This window comes from Quercus lobata, chromosome 1 (assembly GCF_001633185.2).
Source record: "Quercus lobata isolate SW786 chromosome 1, ValleyOak3.0 Primary Assembly, whole genome shotgun sequence".
In the NCBI taxonomy this organism is placed as follows: domain Eukaryota; kingdom Viridiplantae; phylum Streptophyta; class Magnoliopsida; order Fagales; family Fagaceae; genus Quercus; species Quercus lobata.
In genome coordinates, this window is record NC_044904.1 from 2,087,580 (window position 1) to 2,100,622 (window position 13,043).

Below are 13,043 nucleotides of genomic sequence, written 5' to 3' on the forward strand. Positions count from 1 at the left end.
TTTTCACACTTCCTCTCTTCTAGCCATTAAAAACCTAGAGGTCGCTTTGAGAGAGAGAGAGAGAGAGAGAGAGTGAGAGATGAAATCAATAAAATAAATTGGAATTCAAAGAATGAACTTCTACTATAGCATTCAAAGAGTGCGCAATACAATGTGATGACTGGTAGAACATACAACAGCATGCAAATGGCAGCACAGAGAGGGAGATCCTCTTATTGATTGAAAGGCTTAGTGGCTCTAAAATAATACTAGCCCCCAAGCTGTAGTACAGCCCAAAACCTCAAGTGAATTCACTTGCTTCCATTCAACTCTGCCCTGCTATAAACACTAGTAAAGCCTCTGGCCGTAGAACTTGAAACAACTTAGGCTCAATTTCCAAAGAATGCACCTCAAACTGATGTCAGTCTTCAAACTGGTCAGGATTTCAGAAGCACACAAAATGCACCTCATTTCAAAAGATTTTTCTTTGACTTGGGCATCTTCATTTGCACTGATTCAACTGTGAATTCCAGTCATCAACAAGGCCTGTGATGGTCTCTTCAAACTTCTTCGCTTGAAACCCAGGCTTCATAACATTGACATCACCCCATTGGGAGCAAGGATCCATCCACCACCTCTTCCTCCCAGAGCACCATGCTCCCGGGACAGCTTGGTTACGCCCACGCTTTAGAATCTTTTCATCAACCATGTCCAACACAGGGTCACCTTTACGGAATTGTCTAGCAAACGCAGCTCCACTTTCGATCATTTGATTGAAATCAGAGATATTGAGGAAGTGGGGTTCCATCTTCGGGGGATTATCCCAGATCATATATCTCAAATCACTGTTCACAGTCGTGTTCATAAACTCTGGTGAATTGCAAATGAGAGAGTGAAAGTATCCTTCTTCAGACAACACTGCATTGGTAAAGTACATGAGAAGGGTACGGGGTAGGTTATCCCAACCAAGTATGCAATATTCCAGGAAGGATCGACTCAGGATGACCCATGGGGAACCTGCAAAGTAAGATAATTGAATATAGTATTCCCACAAGTATAATGCACATCCATACAGTAAATTTTTTGTTGCATAAATAGCCTAATATAGAGAATAGACTTTGCCTGTGAATACTTTGAAAGCATCAGGTGTTTTACGCTTCTCTGTGGCATGAAAAATTTGACTCCTCCTGGCTAAATATAAACCTGGGTCAACTACAATGGGATGAAACCTTTGAGATCTGCACCAAAAATTAGACCAACATAATTTAGATTGGACTAAGTTTAAGCCCTTCCAAATTAGCTACTAAAATTAGTGAAAAGGGTTTGCCTACTCTTTCCATCCAAGGTCACTGGTGTGATCAATGAAATTGAGGTCTCTACTGACAGAGGAGAACACATGGGACAGGTCTGAAAGTAGCAAACAGAAGCCTTCATCAGAACATAAGAATCAACTATGAAGAAAAACTGGACAAGCAAAAAAAAATTAAGAGAGATATTGACAAAATAAGAGAAAAATGCCCAGGATAGTTTAGAGAATGCTGTTACAATGTAGTATTTTTTTTTTTTTTTTTGGTTAAAAAAAAATGGGTAAAGGGGGGGCGACCAGTGTGGCTTTCCTACCTGGGCGTGACCATAGTAGCACCCTACCCGCTTCCGGGCGAGACCCCATACTCCCGGTCTGTGAGAAACTCACTTATTATTCTTTTGGACCGTTTGGGATGGAGATGAGATATAAGGAGCACCAACATACAATGTAGTATGTTACACCTTGAAGGATATATTTAGTTGAGGACACATGCCAGGGTTATAATACCATAAAACTTGAAAAATCAATAAGCCACGAGCTCCCTAGGAAAACTTTGGGACAGAACAATCAATTCCAATCTCAAAGGAAGATAGATAATTCTTTGAAAAAAAAAATTCCATCCATGTACACAAGTTATACAACAGGTACAAAAAAATTATACATGGAAAGTACAATGATCAAGTAAAAAATAGATAATTCTATCCATACACTCACAGAAAAAGAGGTGAATTCTTGCCTCACTAGGACTAAAATACTTGGGGGAAAAATTTGCCCAAGAGAACCCATCACTTGCATCAGGATCTAGGACAGCTATCTGTTATAATGTATTTGTGCCTAAACTCAAGATATGCTCAAAGAATTGGGTATCAAGTGGGTGATTTGAAAATCTCTAGGATCATAACATTCTTAGATGCAGGACAAAGGGTGGAAAATCAGCAGATTCTAGGGGGTGAAGCCTAGGATTTGTCCTATACTCCTATTCTTATTTTCTTTTCCCTTATATCTATGTTTTACCCTTTGTCCTGCCATCCATGTACACAGGTAATACAACAGGTATACAAAAATTATACATGGAAAGTACAATGATCAAGAAAAAAATAGAAAATTCTATCCGTACACTCAGAGAAAAAGAGGTGAATTCTTGCCTCACTAGGACTCAAATACTTGGGGGGAAAATTTGCCTAAGAGAACCCATCACTTGCATCAGGATCTAGGACAGCTATCTGTTATAATGCATTTGTGCCTAAACTCAAGATATGCTCAAAGAATTGGGTATCAAGTGGGTGATTTGAAAATCTCTAAGATCATAATATTCTTTGATGCAGGACAAAGGGTGGAAAATCAGCAGATTCTAGGGGGCGAAGCCTAGGATTTGTCCTATTCTAATTTTCTTTTCCCTTATATCTATGTTTTACCCTCTGTCCTGCATCATTCTCAGTAAGACAAGAACTTAAATCCGCAATGGTTTATGAAAAATATGATGAGGGCCCTGGGATCTCTCATTAGTCCATTAGTGCCTTTGCAGGTACTTGCTCTATTTTCTGTTCTCTATCTATAAATTTCCAGCTCCATCCTTATCCTACGATATCATATAACAGAATATGTTCTCTTTTAGCAACTAACTCTTCAGATTAGAAGTAAGGGAGCCATGAGTAATAAAATCCTTTCTATTGCAAAGATAATCATTAACCTTCACAGTCAAGAGAAAAAATATTGATAAAAAAGTCTTTAAGAGCACAGATTAAGACACAGTTTTTGGACGAAGATATTGACAAAAAAGTATTAAGACAACAGATTGATAGACAGTTTCAACAAACATATTGAAAAGAAAGTCTTTTAAGAACGCCCAGGACAGTTTCAACAAATCCATCTCTCTCTTGCAAAAATCATTCATTTATGATTTCAGCCATGACAAACATATTGACTAGTTTTTAAGACCACAAATTAATATACATTTTTTCCACAAAGATATTGACAAGAAGTTCTTTTAGACCACAGATTGATGTACATTTTTTTGGAAAATTTATTGAAAAGAGAAATCCTCAAGACCACATAGTGATATATAGCTCTCTTTGAGGAAACTTTTCATGACAGAACCGGCATTGATAATATGCAGCTTTTATCATTGGAGTTACATTTGATTTCAACGTTTTACCAGATACCAACTCACTAATCCTTTTCCAGACTTAGAGTACCTCCCCCACCCTCCAAAAAAATATATATATATTGGAAAATTTGTCCTATATGGTTCAGGTCACATATCAAAATGCCAATATATACATATTGTAAAATATGTTTTATTTTCCGTTTGATAAATTTCAGCTACAGCAACAAGACAGTATCTTAAACACTGCATTCTATCAACTTGTTATCTTATTGTTGTTGCTTAGACAGGAAACTCCTTTGCCCAAAGGATAGCCCTCCATAAACTACGCTCTAAAGCGACAAAAGAATCAAAAGATACATTCAGAAACTTCAAAGTTCCATATCGCTCGAATCTCTACAAAACAAAATAGTATATTAACTAATATACCACTCATTCAATGCTACAAACTAAAGCCTCTCAACCCATTAAATGGTGGTTCAAATGGAATGCACCAAAATAAAATCTTCAGTCCAACTAGGGAAAATAAGATTTGATGTTTTACGGGACATGCTTGATTTCAGAATATTTTCAGAATTAACACCCTTGAGTACCAAGTCTAAACTTAGCCTAACCCCATTAGCATTAGAAATGTATCAGAATTAATGTCCTTGGGAGCATAGATGACATAATAAGTCCCTATGTGAACTAAGCTTCAGTTTTACACTTATACTGTTCTAGAGAAACCTAATGGGCTCCTGAACAGAACACGGATAAAAATATTCTTGAAAACCAACCCAAATTGGCATCAGCATATCAAAGACCACCTCAACATTTGACCACTTCACATCCAACACAAATCAGAAAAGTCGAGACATCAAAATTATAAGTTTCAACACCCCAAGAAATAACTAGTAGATTGACCATATACTAAATATCCATTTTGTCAATAAAACTCAGCTCTAAAAAAACAGATGGTCTGCATCACAAATATTATTTCCAAAACAAGACACCTTGGAAAATTTATTGTGGGCAAGCGAGAATAATCACCATGGCCTGAAACAGTGGACTGCAATGCAGAAAAGGAGGGGTGCAACATGATGGCTTCCTAAGAGGTCACCCATCCAACTACACTATTGCACAAGTACACTTAACTACAAAGTAATCATGGGATCTCGTGGACAAGTGGCTGTAAGATCTGCAAACTAAAAAAATTCTGAAAAATAACACTCCAGGCAGTAAAAGGTAGGAGAAGCACTTTGCATCCATAATACACACAAAATAGCCTACAAACCTTGTGCATCTACAAACCAAAGCACAAGTGAATCTGAAGTTCAAGAACACACTCAAGAATCAAGATCTTAACAACTCATATCTGGAGTTCCAGGAGAAAAAAAAAAAACACTCCAGATCTTACAAAATCTGAGTTTCAAGAACGTGATGTGCAAAAACTTAAAACAAAGTGCTTGAACATCCATTGCATGGTTCGTATGGCCTCAATTCAATACTCTGTGTCTTAGCAAAAATACATTTGCTTAAGTGGAATTGGTTCACCAAAGGGCAAGACTTCAAGTCTTCAACATAAGTTTCAAATTACATAGGCTGATAATTTAATGTGCTTTAGGAACAGATATTATATGAGGACCATAATCACATCATAAAGTCCTTTGACTGATTCCAAATTCATCTCAGAACCAAAATCACTTTTTTTTTCCTTTTTTAATCATTTCAACAACATAATAAGGGCTTTCACTAGGATAGGCTTCAAAAAATCAGCTCTAATTGTCTTACAAAATGAAAATCGGCTATGGTGAATGTGTGAGTAGATTAAACACTTTTAGATATTTCATTGGTTCATAAGAGTAGCCAAATTCATCAAAAGGTGCCTAGAAAAAATCTGGGTCTATATTGATAAGAATAAGAAGAATTTTAATGAATCCATTGCACAGCATGAAAAAATGACTAGAAATACAGACAAAAGGCATTATGATTTGCTTGTTCCTGAATATATTTTATCCCCTAAGCGTCATAGGAATTGAGACTTCTAGTTTGTTTCAGTTCTAGGAATAAAACAGTATGCATAGAATTACACTATTTTGCAACAGAAATTGTGATTACAATCAAATTTTGAATTAAATATAAATAAAAATCTTGATAGAGATAAAAATAAACTAATTAAATTAAAGTTTCTTCTTTGGCCCAATTATCAACTAGAAGATTATCTTGTATGAATTGCTGTTGGTTTGATACCATATAATGGAAGCCATTTCGGTGTGGTAAGGATTCATATGTATCCACAAGTAAACTACCCAACAGTAAAAAGACAAAGCAAGAGAAACATCAACTTTAATCCCAACTTCTCTTCCTATTCAATAAACTTTTGTTAGCATAGTTGAAACTTTCTACTTAATTAAGCTTATGAAGACTTGGCCCAACCATGTCCTCACCTTTAAGCTATTTGCAGAAACCAAGTCCTTAAAGATTCTCATAGAAAGCTAGCCTATTCAAAAATTTCATAGAACTTTGGACTTGCCTATAACCAGTATAATCTACAAGTCAACTAACCTTACTTGCCAGATTCAGTTGCTGAGCAATCGAGAGGCATTCACCCCTATCGAGCTAAATAGTTTATGCTCATTCTATTCTATTAAAGTCATAATCTTTTGTTACCCCCTTAATTGAACTAAAAAAAAATCGTAATCTGAGCTATCTAAGAAAGTTGATTAACAGGCAACCTTACCCCCGAATTTGCTACCTTAGTTGAACTTAAACCAATCTTATAATGTTTACTAAAAGCTCCACCAATCAATACTTGTACTAAAAAACAGTAAAAAAAGAGGAAACACACCCACCAAAGTAAATTCCTCAACTTTGCCAAAAAATCAAAACACAAACACAACCAAAACCAAAACCAAAACCCAATACTCCAAAAACGCAAACAAATACACAAACATTAGAGATTACCGAATTGGCAAATTTGGCATATTACCATCCTGAGTGACAAGTGGGTAATCCTGTGCACTCAACGTCACAAACCAATTCCACCCACCATCCAATCTCAACAGTATCGCCGCCGCGCGCAGAGTTATCGCAATTTTCGAAGCACCCATGTACGTAACCCGATCCGACTTCCCGACAACATCGACATTCCCGAAAACCCGGATGGCCGGGACCGATTTGAGCTGAGAAACGAGGCGGCGCCTCTCTTCGTCGGCGGACTCGGCGGAGAGGTGGAGGAGGTACCGGTTGCGCGGGTGGTAGACGGCGAGGAGTAGCCGGAGGATCCGGTCGCCGTCGTTGCTGTTTCCGGTGATGAAGTACGCGAAGGAAGGAGGGTAGTGAGAGCCATGGTGGATTGTGGAAGGGAAGGGCTTTGGGGACGTGAAGGTTGAGAGAGAAGTGAGTAAGAGGAGGAGGAGGAGAGAGAGTAATGCGGCTATGAAGAGAGTGAAAAGCCATCGTTTTTCAGCTCCCATCATAACCATTTGGGTGTTTTGGTTTTCTGGGTTTGGTTTGTTTTTGTGTTTTGGGAGGTGGGTTTGGTTTTGTTTTTTATTTTGATTTTTTTTGTGTTTTTTGTTTTCTGAAAGTGAATCTGAGATAGATTGGAAAAATGGGTTTGCTTTTGTGTTTTGTTTTTTGTTTTTTGATGTGTGAAAAGTGTGAAAAAAAATTTGGTATATTTGGTTAATGTGCGAAATGTGATAGTGAAAGGTTCTCTAATTCTGTTTATGGTGTTTGATATGGGACTCTTGACTGATGTGTGTGTGTAGTAATGGTGGAGAATGGACTTTTCAGGTTTGATTTTGTGTGAGAATTGAAGAATTTATGGACAGTTTGTATTTGTTGGTTGTTGTCTTTGTCTTTGTCTTTGAATGCTGGGGTTGGATTTGGGGCTTTCTGAATTTGAAACTGGTAATTTGCAATTTTGGGTTCGATGTGCATGCATCAACAACATGATTTCAAAAATGCCAATGTGAATAAGTAGGAGGTGTGAGGAACACTTTTTTTTTCTTGTTAACCCAATGAAAAATAAAAGGTACAAATAGTGTTTTGATGTAAGTGTGTAACCCTCTCACTCTCCCTTAAGGCGCGTGGTAAAAAAAAAGTGAAATAAGATTTTATACATATATATATATATATATAAAAAGTCAAAGATAAAATCCAATTAAAATCCTCAATTAGTATACAATTTTATACCAAATATTTCTTCTTCGTTTTGGTGTTAAATGAGTTATTCAATACAAAATACGAGAAATTAATTTTTTTTAATTTTAATACATGAATTTACACTATTGTAAGAATCAAGAGATCTACATGCTAAAACTTAAAGATTTTCCATATATAAATATAAATAAGGATATAGGAAACTTTTTATGGAAAAACAAAAAAGTAATTCACTGTTTTGACAGCTTTTTCAATTTCTCATAAAAACTTTCCCAAAATAGATGGTTAAGGGCACACATTAACCGGACCCATATAAATAAACAAAGTCAAAGTTTAAAGAAAATCTAATTAGAATTCTGTGTCCAAATTTTTCTATGTGTCTCTAATTTCTTCTTAATTTTAGTGCCAAATGAGTTATTCAACACAAAATACAAGAAGTTAGTTTTTTTTTAATTTAAATACATGAATTTACATCATTGTGAGAACCATAGGGTCTAACATGTTAAAACTGTTCTTTTTTTTAGAAGAAAAAATAAAAAGATATATATAAAGTCAAAACTCAGAGAAAATTCAATTAAAATCCTCAATTAGTATCCAATTTTACCTCATGTGTCTCTAATTTCTTCTTAATTTTGGTGTCAAATGAGTTATTCAACATAAAATACAAAGAACTTATTTTTTAAATTTAATGCATGAATTTACACCATTGTGAGAACCGAGGGTTCAACACGCTAAAATTTTAAGTAAAATGATGTGATATCAAAACTTAATCATTAAGATAAAAATGATGTGATATGATATCAAAACTTTTATTCATTTTAAAGTCATAATCTTTTTTCTTTGATTTAAAATGATGTGATATCAAAACTTCATACTTATGATTATATACTATATAAAAATAATTGAGTTATAATCCATAATTGTGAAAATTGGTAATCTTCTTTATGTAATAAGTGTTTACACTCACATTAACCATTAAGATAATTTAAGTTGTATTAAAGTTTATTATCATAATTTAAATTACTGTATTGATTTTATTAAAAACAGATATCTATGATTTATTGAGAAATATTTGTTTATACAGTGGGTAGCAAAAAGGAATGACACTCCTCTTTTCCTATACATGAGGCTCTTCCTTCTGCAGGAAAACTTTGCAAGCTCACAATTTGAAATCAAATCAATTCAAATTTTAGCATGAATTGCTATCATCGGAAATTAATCTCACCTTAGTGAAGTAATTTTCCCAATTTGTCAATGCATTCACTAATCCAGCATTTTTAAATGTCAAAAATACCTCTAATCTAATTAGATAATCTTTATTCTTAAAAAATAAAAAAAAATATGGTTAAAATTGTAATTCAACAAAATTAAAAAACAAAAAGAAAAACTACCAGAGAAAATTTTTTCCTCAAAATTAACACACTCTCTATTTAAATATATATCATGTACATTTAATACATTTTTTTTTCTAAAAACTAGCACACACTAAACTAAACAATTTACTCAATTTCAAATCCTAAATTTTAGTTTCTTAAAAATCCTTTTCGAAGTAACCTCATTAACAATAGATAAATTCAAATTAAAAAATTACATTAAACTTAAAATAAAACAATAATAAAAAGCCTCATCACACGTGCAGAGTGCATGTAATGAGACTAACATGTATAATAGTTAATCTTTTTCTTTTTTGAGAAGAGTATAATAATTAATGTAAATGATGAGAGAAAGTTCTTAATTAATGGAGTGGACAGTATGAATTCAAATCCAATTAAATTTATCAAAATTATCACATATAACTATAATCTATGAATAGTTTACCAAGCATATTATTATTATTTTATCTTTAGATTTGTAATATTTTTAATTGAAAATTTGAATGGTGAGGATGCTATCCCAAAAGAAAGGAAAAGTGTGGGGTTGTGTTTATGATTAAGGAGAGGTGGGCTCGCACTTTTTGGGGAGGTGGTGAAGGTAGTTGGTGTGTTCTTCTAGAAATAGGATTTTGCTACTTCCAGTCAGAGGAGATTTTGGAAATAGCAAGTTCATTGATGGAAAATATCAAATAGGTCAAAGTGGGTGACAGTGACGTGTCGTGATGCTCTGGAATTAGTAAAAATAATAATTATTAGTATTATTTTTTATAATCTCTATTAGTATATATTATAATCCTCGGTTAGTGCAGGGTAGGTTTGTGATGACCAAAACGGATTTATGTCTCTTAATTAGGTATTACTTACGCAATGGTTTTTTGGTTTTTAATTAGCTTATACATAAAGTATTGCTCATGACTCCTAACTTGGAGCATCATCAACATTTAAAAGTATTAAACAAGTATAATCTTATAATGATTAACATTCTCATCATATATTATTATCTTCTTTGACTATTTTTACCGTATACTATTATTAATTAAATAAGTGGATTAGATTCTATTACGTTAATATTAGTAAAAGTTATAAACAATTAGTAACTATTATTATCTTTGAAAATGCGGTAAAATCTAAACAAAAATAAGTATACTCGATATACTATAAAGGATTGTCAATGTTTAGTACTTCTACCGTACGTTATTAAATGAGTAGGTTAGATTTTGACATGTTAACAATACTAAAAGTCATAAACAAGTTTTAACTATTATTATATTTTCTTCTAAAAAAATTATTATTATATTTGATTATGTGGTAAATTCTAAATAAAAATGAGTATAACTGTAAAGTATCATGAATATTATGACACATTATTAAATGAGTAGATTAGATTTTATCAAGTTAATAATGCTAAAAGTTAATTATAAACAATTATTAACTGCTATTATATTTGATAATGCGGTAAAATCTACCATAAAGGATCATCAATGTTTTATATTCTTACCACACATTATTAAATGAGTGGGTTAGATTTTTTTTTTTTTTTTTGAGGGGGAGTGGGTTAGATTTTATCATATAGGCAAAATTTAGATACAGTACCTTATATACTGTTCCTTAGGTACCCTTTTTAAAATTGAGACACATGTATAATTCAGTAACTCTAGCTAACACTGTTAACCTCATCCTCCTATTTTTTTTCTTCCTTCCCTAGATGTGCTTAAAACAAAGTTAGAAAACCCGTTTGAAAAACCATAATCCCAGCCTCTCTAACTTCTCACACTCTCTAAATTTCAAATTTTTTTAAGAAATCCAGATCTTAACTTCCCAAACGATAAAGTGGTCTTAGCCACTGAGAATCAATGACAGTGCCAAAACTACGCCACTACTTGAAGAAAGCAAAAGGCTCTCAAGTTTGAACGCCATTTTGATATGGAGGGAATTTTTGACCAAAAGCATCAAAGATTTCTCAATGTCTTTGACCCAAAGGGTTGTAAAACATCTTGGCTTCTCTTCAATGTTCTATTCCAAAAGAATCTGATCTATTTTCCTGGATGACGAGTCAGACAAACAAAAATGAAATGTTGAAATTCTGATTTCTTTAAAAATTTAGAAGTTCAAGAGTATAAAAAGCTAGATAGGTTAGGGTCTGGGTTTTTCTCGTGGGTCTTTAGCCTTCCAAATTGGTTTTATTTTTAGTTACAAAGAGAGATAAAAAAGAATGAAAGAAAGAAACATAGAAATAAATAGTATTAACGGCGTTAGCAAGAATTATTGAATTAGACAGGTGTCTGGATTTTAAAAGGAATACCTAAGGAACAGTATGTAAGGTATTGTATCTAAGTTTTTCTCTTATCATATAACTAGCATGTAGTCCGTGCTTACGCACGGAAATATTAACAATTGTGATGATAAGATGTTTATCTTAGTAGATTCAATTTCCACATTGAGCATTATGAATGGAAGTAACTTAACACCAACATTTAAAAATCAAATTGGACACATAGCACAAAATTAAACTACAATTAGAAATTAATTTGATTCAATTTGAATTCTAAAATTGAACTTCAACTTAATATAATATATATGATTATATTTTTGTCACTTTTAACAAATTAACAAAATCTTAATCCAGACACACTAAAACTATTAAAAAATAAGAACTAATCATTGAGCTTGGAATCTTCTTGGAGGCGCCAATGAAGCGCTAATGTATGAGAGTGTGAAGCAAGGAAGAGTGGGATTGAACATTGTGTTTGAACCCGGCCTTGCTCTAAAAAATCCGTAAGGAGGAGGAGAGGGCAGTGTGTGGATCTAGTTGGTAGAGGTTGAGAGAGGAGGAGACATGGGATGAAGATATGGAATTAGGAGGAGATGATGTTTTACTTTTATAGTCTTTCTCGTTGGACTCCTTGGTTCTGGTTGTGGGATTAGAAGAGCTCCAGACTCTATTGAGATCACCCATAACAGTGTGCAGGTGAGATGTTCTTGCTTAGGCCAATGAGTATTATTATTGTGGTTTTCTTGGCTTCCGTGTTAAATGTTAATGCATCATTTATTTGGGCACAAAAATTAAAAAATTTAGATAAGATACATGACACAAAATTGGAGTCCAATTTATAATCTCCATGAAAGTGTGCAGGTAAGATGTTTTTGCTTAGGCCAATGAGCATTATTATTGTGGTTTTATTGGCTTCCGTGTTAAATGTTAATGCATCATTTATTTAGGCACAAAAATTAGAAAATTTAGGTAAGATACATGACACAAAATTGAAGTCAAATTTATAATCTAATTAATTTTTTTTTTTTTTTGAGTTTTGGTTAGGACAAGTGGCGCAAAATTGAGAATCCAATTGAAATCTAATTGGATTTTCTCTCTGTTTCACCTATTATTATATATATAGATTAGCTGTTATTATATTTGATTACACAGTTAAATCTAAACTACTTTTTCATATTTATAATCTATCTATAATATATATAATAAAATTATTTGACTTTTATCTTTCTAATGTTGTTACGTAAGTTTTCAAAAAAAAAAAAAATACGTAAGTTTTCAAAAATTCATGTTACTTTCACATCATCATTCTAATATGTACTTTTTAAATTAGTTTGTAGAGTTAATACTAAACTTTGTTAACTTAGATTAATTAGTTTTTCAAACTCAATTAATATAATAATAAATTTTAAAAAATTTAAGAATTTCTCTTTAAGTTAATTAGAGTCTTAATTTTAATGAAACAGTTACAACTTTGAAAGCTCCATATTGTTTTAGGCTTGGCAATATTTTTTCTTTCTATGCAACCTGGGAAAAAAAAAATCCTCTTTTTTTTTTTTTAGGATAGATAGACACACACATACAGGGATGGAGGGAAGAGAATTTTTAAAAGGCTTACAATACGGTACACACTCAAAGGGAACTGAAAAAAATCCTCTATGTTTCTTTTAGAATTCTTTTGGCTTGCATTTAAATGTTTAATTGCTTTAGAGATGCATCATAGAGTGTGATAATACCTATTTTTCCCCTTGGGTAAGGACAAAACTTATCTGTTAATGGAATTAATTACATAACATAATGGACTTTTTGTTTTTTGTTTTGTGAGCCGAAGGATATTTTAATATAATCTTTTTTGTTTTTTGTTTT

The 13,043-nt window shown here is 33.0% G+C and overlaps 1 protein-coding gene across 1 annotated transcript; it reads right to left on the reverse strand.

Annotated features, from left to right (window-relative positions):
• Positions 1-80: 80 nt before the first annotated feature.
• On the reverse strand, positions 81-7,360 carry LOC115973994 (beta-glucuronosyltransferase GlcAT14A). Its single transcript, XM_031094231.1, has 4 exons — positions 6,358-7,360; positions 1,311-1,386; positions 1,102-1,217; positions 81-996 (listed from the first exon to the last, which is right to left on the reverse strand). The coding sequence occupies exons 1-4, from the start codon at positions 6,851-6,853 to the stop codon at positions 482-484; spliced, it is 1,203 nt and encodes a 400-aa protein (XP_030950091.1). The 5' UTR covers positions 6,854-7,360; the 3' UTR covers positions 81-481.
• Positions 7,361-13,043: the final 5,683 nt, after the last annotated feature.

Coding starts and splice junctions, on each gene's coding strand:
- LOC115973994 (XM_031094231.1), bottom strand. CDS start 6,853: ATGGTTATGATGGGAGCTGAAAAACGATGGCTTTTCACTCTCTTCATA. Junction 1,387..6,357: donor CCCACTTGTCACTCAGGATG/GTAATATGCCAA, acceptor TGCTACTTTCAG/ACCTGTCCCATGTGTTCTCC. Junction 1,218..1,310: donor AGTGACCTTGGATGGAAAGA/GTAGGCAAACCC, acceptor TTTTTGGTGCAG/ATCTCAAAGGTTTCATCCCA.